General features: G+C 43.7%; 1 protein-coding gene across 6 annotated transcripts in view; it reads left to right on the top strand.

Annotated features, from left to right (window-relative positions):
* Positions 1–1,974: 1,974 nt before the first annotated feature.
* TRAF3IP3 (TRAF3 interacting protein 3) overlaps positions 1,975–21,138 on the top strand; it is a 27,863-nt gene continuing 8,699 nt past the window's right edge. Inside the window, exons 1-9 of one of the 6 annotated variants that reach the window (XM_048826473.2) lie at positions 2,021–2,115; positions 10,942–11,356; positions 13,115–13,250; positions 14,137–14,194; positions 14,476–14,500; positions 15,048–15,077; positions 15,367–15,462; positions 20,054–20,125; positions 20,546–20,686. In XM_048826473.2, coding sequence (XP_048682430.1) covers positions 11,012–11,356; positions 13,115–13,250; positions 14,137–14,194; positions 14,476–14,500; positions 15,048–15,077; positions 15,367–15,462; positions 20,054–20,125; positions 20,546–20,686 — 903 coding nt within the window. In that variant the 5' untranslated portion in view covers positions 2,021–2,115; positions 10,942–11,011. Of the gene's footprint in view, positions 2,116–2,151; positions 2,338–2,386; positions 2,638–2,700; positions 3,236–10,941; positions 11,357–13,114; positions 13,251–14,136; positions 14,195–14,475; positions 14,501–15,047; positions 15,078–15,366; positions 15,463–20,053; positions 20,126–20,545; positions 20,687–21,138 lie in introns of those variants that run through there. The other 5 variants (XR_007353445.2, XM_048826469.2, XM_048826470.2 and 2 more) reach the window with 5 other exon arrangements.

Here is a 21,138-nt window from a genome sequence, read left to right as displayed (position 1 = left end):
GTAATAGCTTATCTAAAGTGATCAACAGGTGGGCCATTTCCAGCACAAATCCAGGTTTTCTCACCCTCCACCCCCCCACACAAATTCACTCTCCTGCTGGTGCTAGCCCATCCAAAGTGACAACTCTTTACATAATCAAGTCGGGCTATTTCCTGCATAGATCCAGGTTTTCTCACATCCCCCCCACCCCCATACACACACAAACTCACTCTCCTGCTGGTAATAGCTCATCTAAACTGACCACTCTCCAAGTTTAAATCCAAGTTAAACCAGAACATCTGGGGGGGGGGGGGGTAGGAAAAAACAAGAGGAAACAGGCTACCTTGCATAATGACTTAGCCACTCCCAGTCTCTATTTAAGCCTAAATTAATAGTATCCAATTTGCAAATGAATTCCAATTCAGCAGTTTCTCGCTGGAGTCTGGATTTGAAGTTTTTTTGTTTTAAGATAGCGACCTTCATGTCTGTGATTGCGTGACCAGAGAGATTGAAGTGTTCTCCGACTGGTTTATGAATGTTATAATTCTTGACATCTGATTTGTGTCCATTTATTCTTTTACGTAGAGACTGTCCAGTTTGACCAATGTACATGGCAGAGGGGCATTGCTGGCACATGATGGCATATATCACATTGGTGGATGTGCAGGTGAACGAGCCTCTGATAGCGTGGCTGATGTTATTAGGCCCTGTGATGGTGTCCCCTGAATAGATATGTGGGCACAATTGGCAACGGGCTTTGTTGCAAGGATAAGTTCCTGGGTTAGTGGTTCTGTTGTGTGGTATGTGGTTGTTGGTGAGTATTTGCTTCAGGTTGCGGGGCTGTCTGTAGGCAAGGACTGGCCTGTCTCCCAAGACTTGTGAGAGTGTTGGGTCATCCTTTAGGATAGGTTGTAGATCCTTAATAATGCGTTGGAGGGGTTTTAGTTGGGGGCTGAAGGTGACCGCTAGTGGCGTTCTGTTATTTTCTTTGTTAGGCCTGTCCTGTAGTAGGTAACTTCTGGGAACTCTTCTGGCTCTATCAATCTGTTTCTTTACTTCTGCAGGTGGGTACTGTAGTTGTAAGAAAGCTTGACAGAGATCTTGTAGGTGTTTGTCTCTGTCTGAGGGGTTGGAGCAAATGCGGTTGTATCGCAGAGCTTGGCTGTAGACGATGGATCGTGTGGTGTGGTCAGGATGAAAGCTGGAGGCATGCAGGTAGGAATAGCGGTCAGTAGGTTTCCGGTATAGGGTGGTGTTTATGTGGCCATTGTTTATTAGCACTGTAGTGTCCAGGAAGTGGATCTCTTGTGTGGACTGGACCAGGCTGAGGTTGGTGGTGGGATGGAAATTGTTGAAATCATGGTGGAATTCCTCAAGGGCTTCTTTTCCATGGGTCCAGATGATGAAGATGTCATCAATATAGCGCAAGTAGAGTAGGGGCTTTAGGGGACGAGAGCTGAGGAAGCGTTGTTCTAAATCAGCCATAAAAATGTTGGCATACTGTGGGGCCATGCGGGTACCCATAGCAGTGCCGCTGATCTGAAGGTATACATTGTCCCCAAATGTGAAATAGTTAAATGCTAAGGGAGGCTCTCACATTTTATTCTAGCACTGTTTAGCCATAGACTTGGATCAAGCATCACTTCTGGCTGAGTCCTTAGAAAATAAGGATGGAGCAATCATAAAGAAGATGGCTGCCTTAGAGTTTCATTTTCTTCCATTTTTACCTGGACACACCTGTTTGGTGGGGAGCATTCACACCTGCTTCACTCTGACCTTTGTCAACTCTGCCGCTGGCCTAACCTCAGAAGGCAGAAATATGAATCTCACACTACACAAGACTGTTAACACTACTTTCTTTCCCAGCACCAGGATTCCTCATGCCAAAGGTGGCAGGGCAGAGTCAGCCACAGCTCATTCTGCACAGCTTCTCAGCACAGAGCACCGCCTCAAGCTGCAGTGGCTGATAAATGGAGAAACAGCAAAGGACACTCCCGGACCCTGGAGATAATGGTATGCAGCCTGACCCACCACAAGATACCAAACAACTGTAGTGTGCCGGGCACCAATGCTCGAGCTTGTGCCCTAGCCTCTCCTCCCATGTCACAAACCCTTAAGCAGAGACAGGAACCTGGGGTAAGTGTTGTGGCTTAGTACATTTCCTGTTTAAAAAAAAAAAAAAAAAAAGCAGCAAAGAGAAGTCATTCAAACGAGATGTCAGTTGCAATGTGTTAGCACCCGGTAACCCAGGGCTCACCCTTCTCCTTTCTGGCGTGGGGCTTAACTGAGGTCGGGGAGCACAGCAGGGCCTCTGAACATCTGCCGAATCCACCTAAGGGCTGCCCTTGCTGAGTAGAGGTAAGAAACTTTAGATCTGTGGCTAGCTAGGGATGTACAGAAGTAAACGCTGACCCTGTAAAGGGAGGCAATTTGTGTCTTGTTTTTTTCCCCAAGTTTCAGCCTGCATGATTGACACTGGGAAGTTGTAACATGAACCAGCAAGGGATTTTTTTTCCCTTTGAAGTTTGAGTGTTACAGCATGCAAGAGAGAGATAAAGGGCATGCTCATTAATTAGGAAGAGTAATTTTGGGTGACCATGGAAAAAAATAAAACCCATAACTCATCAGCAAGGGCTCAGCAGTTTGCTCAGTTTGGGGGTGAGTAACAGATCACACTTTTCTTTATATTTCTTTCTTACTTTAAAAGTTAAAAGGTATTTTGTGTTTAAATCAAGCGTATAAACAAGTCCTGCTTCCTGGGATGGACAATAAACAGGCTCTGTAGTCAGAAGAATGTAGTCAGAGCAGGTGAGAAGGTAGCTGAGCTGCTTGTAATGAGAAGAGTCTAACAAACTCAGGGCTTTGAGTACGTATCACACACCCGGATGAACGGGCAGCAGCACGCAAATTCAGCACTGGACTGGGCCATTTTTAAAATAGGAAAATATAGGCGGAGAAAAATATCTTTTCCAGGGCCTGAAAAGTTTGGAGGCCAGTTGTCTTTTTGGGGGGAGGAGGAGGAGTGAGTTCACATCCCGATCCCGTTTCTGAGGGTTTTCAGCTCTGGGGTGTTGGCACAGGCCCCAATCATTATGTACTTCAATGTCGGCAAAGCTGTTCACCAGATCTACCCTCAGCCTGCTGTGGAAAGGAAGACTGGGCATGAGAGAGAAAGCCCAGAATGTGGGCCACAACGAAACTATTAAGTCAAGACCATAAAAGCTGTGTGGAAACAACATTTTAAGCATTTTATAACGTAAGTTCCCCAGTTCTGTTATTTCTCCAGCTGAAAGTTTGCAACAATAAAATCAAATGACTAGCAGATTTTGATGAGACACAGAGGGGGCTGAGCGGAAAAATTAAGTGGAAAAAAAGGACATTTCAGGGCAGTGAGAGGTTTGAGAGTCAGCAGCATCTCCAAACAAATGATGGAAAGAAACCCCAAAAAGCCAAAAGCACAGGGCCATTTAGAAAGTGATTTATTTCAATATTATCTTGGCAGTTTTCATTTTCCTACTTGGCTGGGGGAGCATTTAAGGTGATGCATTGATGGCCAGTTTGCATAGATTTCTCCTACATAAAAGCATACACCCTTCGGATTGTTATTAAAAGGCTGTTCTCAGATTGACTAGAAGAACGCCTTTCCAAAGGAAAACATTTCAGTGACCTGCTCTGACTGTGCCATTATAAGAAATGTGTTTATCTGTAGTGGTTCTTTACAGGTAGCTATACTATTTTGTAGGGCAGATTATTATAAAATCCTCCCATCTTTCCTCCCCCTTCCCCAAAACCTTGCAAACTTGTTAATTGACACCACTAACTGCTCTCAGCGTTTCCATCAAAGTCAGTGATTTTCCAATTGTGTGGGACAAAGAAATGCTAGTGAAATCGCTTATTTTTATTTGAGAGTGAACAAAGTTTAACCTGTTTTTTCAGAGACTAATTTGCCTTATTTTTTCTTCACTTTAGTTGATACATTTTTTCTTTCAGGCAGTCAGGCTCTCCGACTCAAGAGTAATTCGAGCTTTATAAGTACCTGGATAGAGAGTGCCCAGAATTTTGAAAGGGTTTGGATAGGAATTTGATCTTATCTATCTACATCTCAATCAGTCTGTCTGTCTTTCAGCTCTGAGTGCAAGAGTGTAGGAAGTAGTCTAGCTCATGGAGACATTAAGGACTGTAACAAATGGTTGCTATGAAAACAACATAATATATGTTGATGAGAATCTGAAAAATGTTTGCTAGGAATGGACATTACTACAACACTCTTAGCATACTGGTCCAGTGGTGAGAGCCCCAGCTCAGAGACTTTATGCATATGATGGGTGCCAGTTTATGTTCTTGCCAAGTGAACAGATGCTGGCATGTAGCAGATCATATAGCTTTGGAGGACATGAATAGGAAACCTAAAGCTGGAAGAGAGCAGTCTCTCCCTATTTCCAATCTCGATTTCCAACGAACCACCAAACAACATCAAAAACTTCTTTTATTTTTTGTTTAAATTATTGTGGGCATTATAAAAGGGCTGACTCTGCTCACAATTACACTGGTGTAAATCATGAGTGCATCCACTCAGTGATGTTACTCCCAGTTGACTTCTATACAACTCAGAGCAGAATGTGACCCTAAGGTAAAACCTTGGGTACTTATCAGAACTGAACTCTAACGACTGAATCATTTGATGATCCCCAGTCATTAAGGTTGGGATTTTCAAAAGCATTCAATGTTGGCCTAAGAAGAGAATGGTAAAACTCCCACTTACTTCAGTAGGAACAAAGTTGGGCCAATGCGTTTCACCATTGAAAAAAATCACACTCTTCGGGTATGTTTACACTGCAGCTGGGAGCATGTCTCCCAGCCTAGGGAGACAGACTTGTGCGAGCAGGACTCGAGGTCCTCCTCACCTTCTCCCATCAGTTAGGGTCTGTAGCTCTGGTTCTTAGTTTCCATGTGTTCTTGTCAAGTGTGTCTTCCAAGCTGTCACCAACCTTCTTCATATCCTCCTTCAGCATCTCAAACAACTTTTTTTAGGTGGTCTTTGTCCTGTGACTACTAGCTTTGAACTCTCTGGCCAACACATCCTACATCCCGTCATTTCACATGACCCAGTCGTCTCAGTCTATCCTCCCCTCAGCTTTTCTGTGATGGAGACTACCTGAATCCTGGCTTGTACCATTTCACTGCAGAGCTTGTCAGCTCTTGTCTTACCCAGCACCTGCCTGAGCATTCTCCTGTTGGCAGCGCTGTAGTTGTTGTTCTCTCTGCTTCATTGGTCAGCATGCTGACTCACATATCATGGCTGACTTAACCACGATCTCATACGCTTGGCTCTTTAGTTTACTTGGCCTATCCTTATCGCAGAGAATTCCTGTCAACTCTCTCCATTTATGCTCGTCAGGTGATTCCTAACATCTGCATCCACATTCCCATCATGGCTCCACTGAGGTGTGTAAGTTATTGCACAGCCTTAACTCTGTACATCTAGTTTTACTGGCTTCGTGTTGTGTCCCTCTCAACAAAGCACTGAATGTATTCCATTTTTTGTCGGCTGATTCTTAAGCCATTTTCTTCTAATGCAGGCCTCCATAGTTCTAGTTCCCTTTCCAGTTTGTATTTATCTTCACAGCACAAAATAATGTCATTGGCAAAAAGCATGCTCCATGGAGCCTCTCCCCTAATCGCCTGCATCAAGGCATCCATTGCAATCACAAATAGGATTGGGTTTAAGGCTGATCCTTGATGTAGACCTATACTGTCTGTGAATGATTTACTCTAGGCGCAGCTGCTTCTCACTACTGTCGTGCTACCTTCATACATATCCTTCACAGTCTGAACATATGTCTCTGGCAGATTGTACAACCAAAGGCACCGCCAAAGCAATTCTCTAGGAACCTTGCCACAAGCCTTCTCTAAATCTACCAACACCAAGTGCAGTGCCATGCATTTGTTCCTGTACTTCTCCTGCAATATTCAGGTCGTAAATACCGCCTCCACTGTTGATCTTCCAAGCATAAACCCAAATTGGTTGTCATATATTTGATGCTCCAGCTCCTGCTAAAATCTTTTCTCGGTAATTCTTTCTAGCCATTTCATAGTGTTCTCCATTAACTTGATGGTGTGACCCTGAAAGCCCCTTTATGCCAACTCGCAAAGACTGCACCCAACAGAATATGTAGCCCAACTATGTCTCAGAGTATCCTAAAAAAAAGAAAAAACTTGTGTAATGTATGTACAGGTTGTGTATACAGAGTTATGTATGTATGCTGGAAATATGTTCTTAAAATATGTTGTGGAGGCAGTTGATAAACTAGCCTGACCTAGACAAAGGAATGTGGATTTACCCATCTGCATGGATCAAGCAAACAGGTAGAAGAGAAAAACATCATGGCTTGATTACAAGCACAGGACAATAGAAAGACATTTATATCTAAGGTAAACAACGTGATCAAGTGAATTAAAAAAAGCAAATTGACCTGAGGATGAAGAAGGGGCTTGGCACCTGCACCCCGAAAAACAAGCAGTAGGGGAAAGGAATTTTGTCTGGGTTTATTTTCAAAGAACACATTTCAAAGGCTTTTTGAACTATAAAAGGACAGAAAGGGGACTCCTTTGTTATCCATCACTTAGGAGACAAAGGGATCAGCACCCTCTGATGCTGTGATTGGTGGATCCTTCTGCCTGAGAGGCTGGGGATGCTGATAGCTTGATGTGAGTGAGACAGCTGCTCAAGCAAAGATTGTAGCTTGCTAAAGTTAAGTTTCAGTCACTAGAAAGTCGGTTATTTTTGTTTTGTTTGTAACCAGACCTGTCTCTCTTCTTTTGCTCACTATCACTTAAATCTATATTTTTATTAATAAACTTATTATTAGTTTTACTATAAACCATCCCCTTCCTGTTATAGTAAAGAGAGGTGCATAACTGGGAATTGGTCCTGCTTCGAGCAGGGGGTTGGACTAGATGACCTTCTGGGGTCCCTTCCAACCCTGATATTCCATGATTCTATGATTCTATATCTTCAACTGAGCCAACAGGCTGAGGTGTATTCTGTCTCTTTGGAGACAGGAGATGTGGTTAATTTCGATGAGCGTCCAAGTGAGGGGGACTGTGCGCTGCAGAAAGATGCCTGTAGGGGACTCGAGAACCAGGGCTCACTAAATGTTACCTGCAAGGGGAAGTTTAGAATGGCGGAGTCTGGAGGTATTTTCTGCTGAGGTGGACAGAGTGGTGCGGCAGAAGGCTGTCACACTGTTTAAGCTCCAGCAAAGCTCTCTCTTGCTCAGGCAGAGAGGTAATACAGTGAGCTTATGGCTCTGGACTTCCTGAGGAGAACATCACAGATGGGTTGGTAATTACTACATTCCTGCACACCTCCTTTAGATAGGGACCAATGTGCTCTTCCTCCACTTGTCAGGCATTTTCCAGTACAGAGAATTAAGTTGAAGAAGTCTGTCATCATCACCACGACCTCATGGGTGAATGCTTTAAATGCCTCCTTTGGTACACTGTCTGCTCCCACTGCATTCCCATGTTTCATTGTTTTCAGTGATGAGGCTTATGGTCTTGCAAAGCTGCTGCTTGCGCATACTTCCCACAACGATTTCTTCGCATTCTCTTCACTGAGCAGTTTCTCATAAAACCTCGGCCATCTCCTAATGATTTCACTATCATCCACCCGTTCTCTTCGGCTTTCTTCTTTGACGCACTTCGCAGCTGCCAAGTCCTCTGTGTTTCTTGGCTAATCTATATATTCCTTTCTCCCCTTCCTTTGTTAGTAGTCATGCATAAAAGCCTTGAAATGCCTTCCACAACTGCTGCTGCTTTTTTCTTTTGGTAGCAGGGCTTGAGCTAGTGTGCTAAAAATAGCAGTGTGGAAGCTGACGCTCCAGCCACCATAAAACTACGCAGGCTAGCCGCCCAAGCTCAGACCCAGGGGGTCAGGTGGGCTTGAGAGTCCACCTGCCATCTGAGCTGCACAGTGCTGTTTCTAGCTTGCTAGCTCAAGCTCTGCGAGCAGGAGTCTGACTCCCTGGGCAGGGCGGATCATTCCCAGCTGCAATGCAGATATACCCTAAATGGCCAGATAGTCAAAAGAGCTTCGCAATCAAGAGCTCCTATTGTCCTCAATGGGGCTAGAGAAGATTCTCCAATGTTCTGAATGGGAGCTGCTGGCTCTGAGCAATTTTGAAAATCTGGAGATGGGAATTTGCTTCTTTCTTTCATCTGTTCCTGTATCAATCCATAGTAACTTCACTGGAGTCAACGGAGATAAAACCACGGTGAGTGAAAAGAGAACCAGGTCCTTAAGAACATAAGAATGGCCACTCTGGGTCAGACCAAAGATCCGTCAAGCCCAGTATCCTGTCCTCTGACAGTGGCCAATGGCAGGTGCCCCAAAGGGAATGAACAGATAGGTTTTCATCAAGTGATCCATGCCCTGTCACCCAATCCCAGCTTCTGGCAAACAGAGGCTAAGGACACCATCCTTGCCCATCCTGGCTAATAGCCATTGATGGACCTATCTTCCATGAATCTATCTAGCTCCCTTTTGAACCCCGTTATAGTATTGGCCTTCACAACATCCTCTGGCAAGGAGTTCCAGAGATTGACAGTGCGTTGCGTGAAAAAATACTTGGTTTGGATCCTGTTAGCTGGTCAAAATAAAATGGATATTCCATCCCAGGGCTGCAGTGTAATACTCCTCTCCCCAACACCCAGAACCATGCAGGGGAGACCTCTCCATCACACACTGTGTGGGGACCCAGGTGGTGCTCTCCACCCCCTGCACTCCACCAGCTGTGTGTCCTTGGGGAGAAACTGCAGGGAGGAACCAGCCATAGGAGCAGCTGCAGAATCGGCCACAGCAGGGATGTCGGGACATTTTTCCAGAGCTTTTCCTTGTGCTGACTGGCTGTTTGTTCCAACCCTCCACCTCCCTTGGACTCTTCACCTTAGCTTCACTGTCCGCTTGCCCTCTTCCTCCTCTGCCCTGTCTCCCTCACCCTTCCCTTCCCGTTTAGCTGATCACCTCCTAACTAATACCTCCCCCCACATCACTGCCATCACATTGTTGACTTTGCTTGTGTGTTCTACCCCTTCCCCCATGCTGAACCTGCTACTCGGGGTTTATGCCATGCTTAGCACAATGGGACCCCATTCTTGGCTGGCCCTTTGGCCCTGCATAATAAATATGATCAATAATAACTAACAGAGAATCTCACCGTCCAAACACAATAGGCCAAAAAGAGAATAAAATGTGCACTTGGGCTGGCAGGCAAGAGAGTCAAGTATTTCTTTACTCCCACTACTGGAGCACTAATCCAATCCCAAAGTGCTCAGCAGAATGCCTAGCATGCTCACATGATCCTCCCAGCAACATTTCTGGAATGTGCATGAGGATTATCCATCTGGATCAAGGAGCAGGAAATCCCTGTGCTGGCTAATAAGGAGGGGTAGGAGGGGAAATGTAATGTTTAGGGATTTTGTCAATGTGTGTCATGTTGTATTCTGTTTTCTCCCTCACTGGTGGAGAGGAGAAGACCCAAACACCTTCCATGTGGCCACAGTCTAGTAAAGCAAGCAAGAGGGAAGCTTGCAAGTGGAGCAGAGAATTCTGTAGGAGGAAGTGGAGGGAAGGGATTATCATTCACTCTGCACATGTACATAGGGTGACCAGACAGCAAGTGTGAAAAATTGGGACGGGGGTTATAGGAGCCTATATAAGAAAAAGACCCAAAAATCAGGACTGTCCCTATAAAATCGGGACATCTGGTCACCCTACATGTACACAGTGTAGGGAGGTAATGCCCAAACAAAGGAGCTCATTCTTAGGGCAGGCCTCTGGTGCAACCTACCTGCTTTGCTTGAGCTATAAACAAACAGAAGTGGAGGCAAGCCCACTGGGCTGAGCAGTGCCATTCAGCTCTCCTGCTTGCTCTCCCCTCATCTTGAGTCCAACAACGTTTCTAACAAGTGTAAACGTTAATGTACAGGTATTTAATATTTACAACAGAGGAGGACAGGAAGCAGTGCCACTAGCCAGGAGAATTAAGGACATGGCATTACAGCCAGCCAGGTTTTTGTGAGGAGAAGGAAAGAAAAACGTTCAGAGTGCAAACTGGAATGTACCATTTAAGTCAAGCTATTGCAGAAGATGAGTGTTAAGGAAGAGGAGCTAAAAGAATGCAGCACTCAACATTAGGGTGACCATTATCTTCAGGTAGTAGAAGCTCTTAAAACTGATAAGACAGAAACAATCTTTTTCCAAAGATTCTATAGAAAAACCCATGCAGTGTGGTAACCTCTAGACCTCTCTGGGCATGCACAGAAGACAAACAGGATTTAGAAATACATGCAGCTGCATGAAAAGTAAATTATATAATAGCAAATCTCCTACATCTACAGTTAATCTTTTGGAACAGACTGGAAAAATATATGTATGCAGGAAAGGAATGCAAGGCCACTACTACGGAAATTCCAGGAGCCATTATTCTTACTTCAGTCTTACTTTTTTAGGTGGGCCAAGGGCTTATAACTAGGAGCAGGAGGCTGAAACTGAGCAAAAGAAAATTTAGTCTGAACAGCAGGTGGTATTTGATAATGGCAAGATCTAAGACTGCAGAATAAATCTCCCAAGGAAGATGGTAGAAGCTTCATCACTTAGAACATGATTGAAACTGAACTGGATAAAGCACTGGAAAATCTTCCTCAAGGAGCAATCATGTATTAGCTCCAAGCGTGTGTGTATATATTTATCTATGGCTGGGGGTAGGGAGATGGAGAAGATGGGACATAATGAGTGTTTACCACTAATGTCTGTGATTTCATAGCCCTACAAAGATGCCACCTGCATTCACTGAATAAGGAGAATATTCCTAGAGTTGGAGTCTCTCAAACATTTATTCAGCCTCCAGCCTGATCCTTTGTTTCACTTGTCTCTTCCCCCCCCCCCTTTGGTTTCATTAGGAAAGGACTTCACCAAAGCAGCCAGAAGATCATCACAGGTTGGTGTGTTGTCTGTGCGGTTGTGGACAATATGATCAGTCAAACTGAAAAGTCCCCGCGCCGGTGCAGGCGTCTGAGCGAGAGTTACGACGAGAAGTGCGAGCGCCGGCACGAGACCCGTGAGAACTTGTGGAGGAGAAACAACGTCACCACATGTCGCCGTGTGATGCAATGTCGGAAAAAGGAAGCAGAGGAGCAGTCCCAGAGCCCCCGCCAGAAAGAGTTCCTGAAGAGAAGGAACTTAGCCACCGAAGAAGGAAAGAAACAAGTAAGGTTTCCTACTGGGACACCAGCAACTCCAGGACAAGAGTGTGCAACAGGCACCCGCAAGGAAGCATCTTCCTGGATGGATCTGAGGTCACCCACATCCCTCCAGGTAACAGCTGCAGCTATGACAGTCATACTTTTCGTAAATGGTTGGCTACCTACTATGGGCCTTATCCAATGTCCACTGGAATCAATGGGAGTCTTTCCATTGACTACAAGAGGTTTGGGATCAGGGCCTAAATATTTGACGGCAAATGGATATTTTCTTGACAATTCACAGACTTGATCCAGGGCAAGATTTTGTCCCATCACTCTCATTGTGTTCCTCTCCTACTTTCTAAATACTGAACTTTGACCCAGATGGAGATTTGCAGCCATTTCTTGTCATTCAAACCTGCATTTTGGTAAAAAAAAAAAAAATAATTGTTTTCCTCTTGTGCAAATTGCCTCTCATTCTCGTTAAAAGATCTGAGACGATGACCATCATAAACAGTTAGCTTTCTTGGGACGAATCTATGGAAGCATGTCTTCCCGCCAGCATCTTTAGTGGCAGGAATTTTCTCATGTTGAGTTAGTAATGAGTGTCTGATTGTATCCTAATTTCAGCATCCTTCTTACAAACTGTAAATTATCCTGCGTTTAGGCTTGGAAGTATCAGATTTTTTATCAGTAAACATTGTTAAACGGTGATATCACCCTAAATATACAACCAATCAGTATTTTCATCATAATAACCAAAATTTACAGATAGGCAAAGTTTCCAAAATGCTGTTTGAGAACTTATTGGAGTTTGATTTAAGGATATTTACTTCGTATATTTTGACAAGTAATGTTGACCGTCCCATAATATCTCTCAACTTTGAAAAATTAAATTGATAAAAATCAAAATGACTCTGCCAAGCCTACCGATGTTATATGCAGCCAGCAGTGAACCAGATGAGCCAATGCATTTAATAAAACCAGATTAAGATCATACATAAATGTTCCAGTAAAACAATCAGATTGTACCTTCTAAACTCACAGCCTTTTAAATGAAATAATTCCCCCATCTGTTTTTGTACCTAAGTAAAGTTATCCAAGGGGCTTTTAATTGAAATGAACAACCAAGGGCAATAAAATAAAAGCACAGACATGCCCTGGGGGCTCCTCTACAAGGCATGAGCGTGGAGGACAATTATTTACCTCATGCTACTGTTTACTTCTTTTGATCGCTGGGTTTAATTACAAGCCAGACAGCAAGATCTTGGGGCAGGCGTTCACATGCTTGCAGCCCATGTGCCTGTAACGTTGGCTGCAGAACCGTTCTCATCCTAGCACCTGCAGGGGGCTCTGAGGAGCAGAAGTAAGGGGAAAAAAAAAAGAGTTCATGCTCTTACTACCAGAGATCCTGAATAGGCACTCAGATATAACTCTGATGAGTGCAGAACAAATATCTAAGCCTACAGCTCGCCAGCTGCTAGCAGCAATGCTAGCCAGGAACTAACTCAAGGCCTCAAAAGCTCTTTTCTTACACTCGGTGTGGTTAGTGAAGCAATCGGCCTCCTGGCCTCTCAGAGGCACTCTCTTTCCCTGCAGCTTCCCAGTCTACCTGCAGGTAGCAGTTCCCCCACTGCCCCGTCAGTGTTGCTGAGCGGCTACACCTTGCACTGACTCCAGTGGGAATTAGGGGTGCTCAGCACCTTCTGAAAAATTAGGCCTTGAACCCAATCTCATTGTAACCCTCAGTCTCCACCCATGTTATTGCCCAGGTCAGTGGCACAATGTGTACCATTCCAAGTGACAACATGCCATTGGGTTAGTTGCTTCCCCTTTTCTCTCCTGGTTTTTAATAGGCCATTATAAAAATTAAACTCTCATTTCATTTCAGAATAACAGCACCTCCGTGGTCCATCACAAGCATCTCCAGCACAGTCTCAACGATCCTCGCACGCAGAACAACTGGCACTCCTGTGGCGTTTCATCACCAAACATCCTCCCCAAAGACATCTCCAAGACCAGCCGAGGTACAAGACAACTGGCTAAATGAGGCTTAGGTTTTGAAAAAAGGAACTCAAGCTTACTGGGATCTGGGGGCTACATCTTATTTAAACCTCTGAGGTTCAAGGGAATCACATGGATTATTTTGCTTTGGACTCCCAAAGCAGGCAGAGAAAGAGGGTCTGTAATGATAAAAAATCCCCCCAGGTGCCACATCACAATGTACTGGAACCTGCACCTCTGAAATCAATGGGTGTTTTACCTGTGAATGGTATGGGAGCAGGATCAGACACAATCCTAACACATGCCAAAAGAGTTCCTGTTCCTAGAAGCCCTGTTCAAGTGTTTAAGGAGGATGTTCTGTATCAGCCAAATCTGACATTTTCCCCTTTCCTAACTGTGCATGATAAGAATATGTTGATTCACCAAGTGCTATTCTTTGTGCTGAGTCAAAAATGACCTCAGTGCCCCAGCCTGCTGCAAAATGGCACTGTGCTGCAGAGGAAGCCATCATCCCATACAGATGTAAAATGGAGGCTCTGAACACTTGTGATCATTAAAAACTCCATGGCGCTTTTCTCAGAAATAGGTGTGTTTGCCAGTAGCTTGGCCAAACTTTAACTTAGGTTAATGACCTAAATTCCACTTGCATTTTCAGCTGCATACAAGATTCTTCTTCGCCTTCTGCCCTAAATTGTTGTGTTATGCTGCTGTGTGCAGTTTAAACTGCCATGTGTCATCCCAGCAATGGTTGCATTTCAGTGATGGTTGAAATAATCCCTATATACAGTTGGTAAAGTACTTTATGAGTCTTCAGAAGGAAAGGTGCAGCTGTGAATGAGGGATTTTATACTAGCTATCTGCTGACACTGTAGGAACCAGTATACCACCCTCTCAATTTTATCTTAACAGGCACTCAGACATTAACAGATTCTAGTGCAATAAAGAAAGACTCAAGCCAACAAACAGAGTAAGTATTTTGTTATCTATCCTATTAGGAGCACATTCTTCCTGCTTCTGCAAGGGCTGGGGATTCACTGATACCTGTAAAGGCACTTTGACGTACTTAGATAAAAGGTGCTATACAAGTGCAAAGAATTATTATTATTGGCATTATTTATTGTTCTATGAATCGTCATAGGATTGCTTCTCTCCCTAGCAAGTATTTTCAGTGCACCCATTCTTGTGATCTTTTTCATAAATCTGTCTCATGTCCATCTTAAGAAAATCCTTGTCTTTTTTTTATTTTAGCTGTGGAATAGCAGTATTAGACAAGGTAAGCAAAGCATATGAATAACCTGTACAGAAATGCCTATGAGGATCCTGTTGTCCTAAGAAACATTAACATTAAAGGGCCAAATTCTACAGTTCCGGGGTTTTAACAGTGTCAATGAAAGCAGGATTTGTTCCTGATTATTTCTTATTGGAATGTAGATGACAGAGATTGCTGGAAATTAATTTACTGACAAAAAGATCTATGACGGTACATCTAATGCAGTAGACAGGGACAGTCTTGTTCCAGGGAAGGCACTGACTGTGCGGTAAAATACCTACTAGTACTTCGGGTTTAGCCAGTGAATGGCAGAACAGCTGCATTATTGCACAAGCCTAAGCACAGTAAAGGTCTGTATAGCTTATTATCATTGCCCAGAGAATGTGATAACTTAGGGTTCCCATTTAATGCTTGTTAGAACTCATACCACTGACTGCAGTTACTTGCAAAATCTTTTCCTTTATGGAAGTGATTGGTTTAAAAATATGATCAAATAGAAGGTTTGGACAAACTGAATCTGGGTTTTACTGCGCTTTTCTTTCACTTTTAGGAAATAATTCAACTTTCCAACTACCTCAAGGTAAGCAGAAAAATGATAAATACAGTTCTAGAAATGGGTGGAGGGTATGTGTGAAGAGGTAGCTTTTACTAAACTGGTATCATGCACCTAGTTTTAAGGTGGCCAGGAAAACAAAAGGAGCAGCTGCTGAAGCCCAGGGAATAAGTTCCCAAAACACAGTGAGGAGTGAAAATCGCTATAACGAGTGCTAGAGGGGAAACAGGTCACCCCTGGCTGTCCAGATGAACTAGGGTCACTGAGACGCATTCAGAGCACCTATATTAGCCTGGCTTTCTCATTTTGCCTACAGGAGGCGTTACATCGAGAGCTGCTGCTGAAGCAGAAGATGGTGATTTTACAGGAGCTTTTATCCACATTGCTACAAGCATCAGAAAAATCTTGGAAGGTACCAAATGGCTACGCTGCGTACTTCTAGTTGGCTTTAGGATTATGCCGGGATCTCCCAGGGCAGAGTCCCATGCATGCAAGGGGGAAAACCCCATCAGGTCTTGCTTATTTCTGCCACCTGAATTCCAGCTCTGTTTCTGGTCTTCTAATACATTCTGGGATGATCCTTCTCTCCTAATGGAGAAGGCGGTATAGCTCTGAAGCTGAGCTGTGGCTGCAAGGGAACATGACTGGGCTCAGAACTATTTAGCATGTGACTATCATTGCCCTTCCTCTCCAATATTGTTTCATTTTAGGGCCAGCTGAAAAAAACCTCTCCATTGTTATGGAAACGTTCTTTTTGTTTGACATTTTCATTTTTTTCCCCTTCATTCTTTTGGACAAAAAGTGTTGGGATGAAACGTAAGTTTTCATTAAGCTTTGAACTAAAAATGTTTCTCTTCCTGTTTCTTTTTTTAAAAGTTTTGAGGATTTTCCCCCATTTTCTGTCACTCTTGTTTCTCCTCCTTTTCCAGTAGGAAAAAAGTCTAAGACCATGGGGGGGGAAAAAGACCATAAAAAAAATCTTAATTGCCCCCCGTCCTCCAAAAAAGTTTTCACTTTGAAACAAACTTTTGTTTCAATTTTTTGTGGGGAAGGGGAGACCAAAAATGATTTGAGCCAAAATGAATTTTTTTCACGCAATTTTTCATTTCGAGTGAAGTGCCATTTTTCAATTGAGAAAACACGGATTGTTTTTTTTAAAAAAACAACCACCCCATTTTGTGCAGAGAAACAAAGGGGGAAAAGAGGGATTTTAACAAGAGGGATAGCCTTGGTAAGGTCTGCAACAGCTTGTTTCTGTGCGCTCTCCTGCCAAAAGATGCCAAGATGAGGTGCTAAATAACAGTGTCAAGAATGAATCCAGAACCAGACGGAGCAGGCGTCTCAGTTTAAACCACCTGTGTGTGGGAAAGAATTTCATTCTGGTGAAGGTGCTAGACTCACGATCCTGGAGGCTGAATATATCTGTTTATCCACCAGAACAGATACAACACAGACAGCAGCAGCGCAAGCTTCTGCCACACACCATATCTCAATCCATTCTTGATATACGTTAGAGGGAGCCCCTCGAAGTTAAAGTCTATTCACTTCTTTGCCGCTCCGTTGAGACAAGCAATCAGGAGACGACCTAGAGCCAGCTGCGGCGGCAATTTGTGTTATATGGACACTCTTCCCGCAGCAGGGGCCCAGGGCCCTGAATCAGCAAAACACTTAAACAAACACACCCCTAGGTGTTCTGCTGAATTAGGGCCTCCACCCCACCAAATCTAGTTCCCATGGCTCACCAAACAGGCATCAGATGGTAACAATTTCTGAATACAGCTGACCCAGAGTAGATTTTTAACCAGCAGCCTGGAGGTGACATTAAGCAATTACTTCTGAGAAGTACAAGCCATTATGGACTAGGTCATAAAGCAAATTTTAAAACAGAAATTTAAAATCAAGTTACATTGCAAAATATTTGCTGTTAAAAAAATGTTAATTTGGAACTAGACTTAAAAAAAAAAAAAAGATCTGAAAGAGTTCTGTCAGAGCAGAAGAGCCAACCGATTGGGTGACATGGAGCAAAAAATGCGTTAAGATGTACTGCGGTTTGAGACTTCCTCCGTAAAATGCTTCTGACAAATATAATATGAGCAGGAAAAAACACGCTGACACACACGCTGGCAGGAAGTAGCCATGAAACCTCAGATTAGAAACAGGTGGGTGAACTTTGCTTCTTAATGTCTTTGCTATAGAAAATAGATTTCTCTGCTCCCTCTGCTTTTAGCCTTTCATGAGGCAATCAAAATGTATTTGTTGCTGGGGTTGTAGCCAACAGAGAAAACAAAGTAAATGATATTTAGAAATTGGCCCTCTGGGAATAGTTTAGCACAGATGATGAAGAAAACAGGCCTGTGGAAAAATGCTCAGAGGCACCAAACCTTGAGGCAGCATTTTAGAATCAATAGCTCCTATAATAGAAAGTCTGAAGGGAAAAGAAAAATGTGATCATGCTGTACAACAATGGTCTGATCATAATTACACTGAGAATCCCTGTAGGATCCTACTTAATATTTGTTGGTGCATCTAGACCAATATAATGAATGCGTTCATCAGTACAACAGGAATATATCTAGCAGTTGGGCCGAGGGGCTACATTCAGGACTGCAGGGTTCCATTTCCTCTGGGTTTTATTTCCAGCTCTGCCACCAACAACCTTCAGCAACCCGTATAACCTATCTGTGCCTCTGTTTCCTCATGTGCAAGCAGCAGGATAACAACAGGGCTGTTGTAAAGAGTAAATACTGTTTGTAAAATAGTTAGTTAACTCCTTTCGTCTGAAGAGCTCAAAGTTTCATGTTGTTACAGTAACCAGTAATGACTTTTTAGACCTGTCTTTTAAAGTGTAAAAACACCACCTGAATATATTTTTCCCATCCCCAAAAATGCTGTCTGACCTTGGGAAGTCTGGAACATTTTCTGTGTAGTTTAAAGACTGTTTCCACTGCCTCGCTGCCACTTTCAGGGATCACTTTTCTCCCTTTTATTTGGCATGGCATTTGAGCAAAGGGAATGCAGTCCAAAAACAATGCTTAAAATTGCTTCTTTAAACCAGGAATTGAAAATGACAGGTTTAAAAAAAGCAAAGGGGGAGGGAACATCAGATACAGTCTACCAATCATGGGCTAGCCAGAACACTGCAGAAAACACACTGTGAACGTGGATGCAGCTGAGGGAGGATTTTGCAGCCAAGTATTTTGGAGTGGCCACTGGCCATAGATGTCCCAATTTTTGGTAGCCCAACCTCAGATCCAGAGAACCAAGCATCCGTAGCTTCTATTGACTCCACATAGAATTGAGGTCATCCAGTCTCTGAAAATAAGGCCCCGGGGTACCCAAGGATTGAGGCATCCAAAATCAGCCACTTTTGCAAACATTGGGCCTCTGACTAACTTTGAGCTCCCTTTTGTGCCTCCTTCAGGCTGTGGAGGCGGGGATCTGCGAGAAGTGTGAGCCGTCATCTTAAGGGAGCTCAGACATGAGGAACAACCCGAATGTAACTGTGAGAATGAACAGCTAAGGGGGGCATTGTGGTGTCTTCTCAGCAAACCTTTCTGGGCTGGTAAATACAACCTGAGCCTGGTCAACAGGTTTAAGTTTTGCCACCACAGCTATGTTGGTCATGGGTGGGATTTTTTTCTCCACACGTAACCATCATAGCTGTGCTGGCAAAAGCCCAGTGTAGACACAGCTATTCTGGTAAAAGAGTCCTTTTGTAGAGTAGAGTTACTCCATTTAGGGAAATGGTCTAAGTTACAGGGACCAAAGTGCTCTTGCGGGTGTAAGCTGCATCTCCACTTGGAGGAGGAGGGAGTTTGCTGGTATAAATCTACTAGTACCAGCAAACCCTGTCAAGTAAGACAAAGTCTGATTCTCCCATCGGGCCCTCTATGCTCATTTACACCTGTATAGAGTGGGTGAGAAATGCTACCACTCTGACTAGACAGTGCTTTACATCCACTTTCCACAGGCTTAAAAAGACTGCCAGTAGAATCTGGCATGAAGTCTCTTCCAATATCTTGCATCTAAAAATATCTCTCAAAATTGCCACCCCCCTCTTTTTTTTAAAAAAAAAATACAATTGGCCTCCAGTTTGTTATGGGAACTGACAGCTAGATTTATTGGACTTTACACTTTTGGGGCTGGGATGTGCAAACATCTGTGTGTTGACAGAGTGCCCAGCACACCAGGGCTCTGATTTTGCTTGGGGCCTCTGGATGCTCCCATGATATGAATATTAAATAATAACCCAATGGATGTTAAGCGTGGCTTCGCACAATAGTGAGTGGCAGTGGTGCTGACATCCTTCAGATCAGAGGTGGAAGACGAGAGTCCAGACAAGCACTTTGCTAGAAGCCTTGCCTGGATTTGCATAGAGCCTGCATCTTACAAACCCAACTAGAAAACCTGACCAACACTGGGAAAAAAATATGATGACTCAGTTTCCCCATTCCTCTCTCCACCCCCAACAAAGCTCATTGTGATGCAAACCCAATCTGTTTCCTATGGAAGCTGACGAGACAAGATGCTGCCACCCACTGGAGCTGTAAGCCAAAATGTTGTTGCAAGAGAGAATCATGAAGCAGAAAGCAAGGCTGTGTGTGTGGGCTGGAGGGCAGTTCTGCTCTCAGTACAGACAGTACTCAGCAAATCATCCAGAGTAACTATATGTCTCCTTTGCCTTTAACTTTTCTGAGCGCTCCTGCATTCCTATAATTGATAGAGCTGGTTAGGGGGAAAAAAGGGGAGGGAGGAAGAACTGCAAGTGTTTCATTTTTTTTCCTTTTTTCAAAACTTTGAAATTCTAAATTTTTCCCACTTTTTTTTGAAATTTTGAAACTTTAAACTTTGAAAATAATTTGGGCCAGCCCTGGGTATGACACTAGGAGCAGAAGAAAAATCAGAAACATGAGTGAGCAAAAGTATGATGGATTCACTTAGAAAACTGCAGAGGTTGTTGTGTAATTCAGTATTCCAGACCTTGCCTCAATTATTTCTTCCAGGGTCAGCTGAATGAAGACAAACTAAAGGGTAAACTGAGGGCCCTTGAAAATCAGCTTCACACCTGTGCCCAGGTAACGTATGTGACTTTTTCAAAAAAGCAAAGAGAATAGATAGAAAGAAAAACTTTGCATGCAAGTAAAAACACAGAACAATTTAATTAGGTCAGGTCTTACTTTCCAGAAGGCTGTTATTAAATAGGGTCAAAAAACTGTTATGTTGTTTGCTGCAGCTTGATACGTTTATCCATGTACGTGCTAATACTCAGATCCAGTGAGATCTCTCAGACTGGGGAGTAGCCCATCAAGGGTAGCGGTGTTTGAGACATTTAAAACTGAATCATGACAAAGCCGTGGAGAATGTATTAGAGAGAGAGCAATCCTGAACTGGAACCTGGTGGATCTTTTTGAATTTCTAGGCTTGTCTCTCACCAGTGGGTTAAAAGTCCATTGGTAATATTTGAATCAACTGTCAGTTCAGTTGTCTCTTTAAAGCATTACTCAAAGGACAACGTGAAGAGGATCCTGATGGAGATGGAGGACCAAAAGCAGACCTACGAGCAGAAAGCAAGAGAAGCTCTGCAGAAGCTGCTGGAGGAGAAACTCCAAGCAGAACAGCAGCTACAGAGCGCTCAGGTGAGGAACATGAATCCCACAGCAGACGTCCGAGCGAGAGGGACAGGCCCGTTTTCAGGCTGATGAAAAGTATAATCACACCGCCAGTTCAATCACGTTTGGGCCCAATCCTGCTCCCAGTGACATCACTGACCCAAACCCCTTGGCTTTAGTGAGAAGAGGATTTTGCCTTTTACCATCTTCAACAACTGTGCAAAATAATATATTTTAACTACTGAACGAAGGCTAAAGTGGTTGTCCCCCTAACCTCTAGCCCCATACTTAACAATACAATGTCTCATAAGAAGTTTGGGTGCGTGTGTGCGTGGGGGGTGTTATTTAAGTTGTCTGAGCCAAATGATGGGTGATTAAATAACCTGGTGGGAAGGAGAAATGCTGCTGCTTTCGGTAGCTTCATGGTTTGTAATCTCAATGTTATTGTGGTTTTTAAATGTACATCCAGAGCACCCAGA

This window comes from Caretta caretta, chromosome 21 (assembly GCF_965140235.1).
Source record: "Caretta caretta isolate rCarCar2 chromosome 21, rCarCar1.hap1, whole genome shotgun sequence".
NCBI lineage: Eukaryota > Metazoa > Chordata > Testudines > Cheloniidae > Caretta > Caretta caretta.
This window is presented reverse-complemented; position numbering and strand designations above follow the sequence as displayed.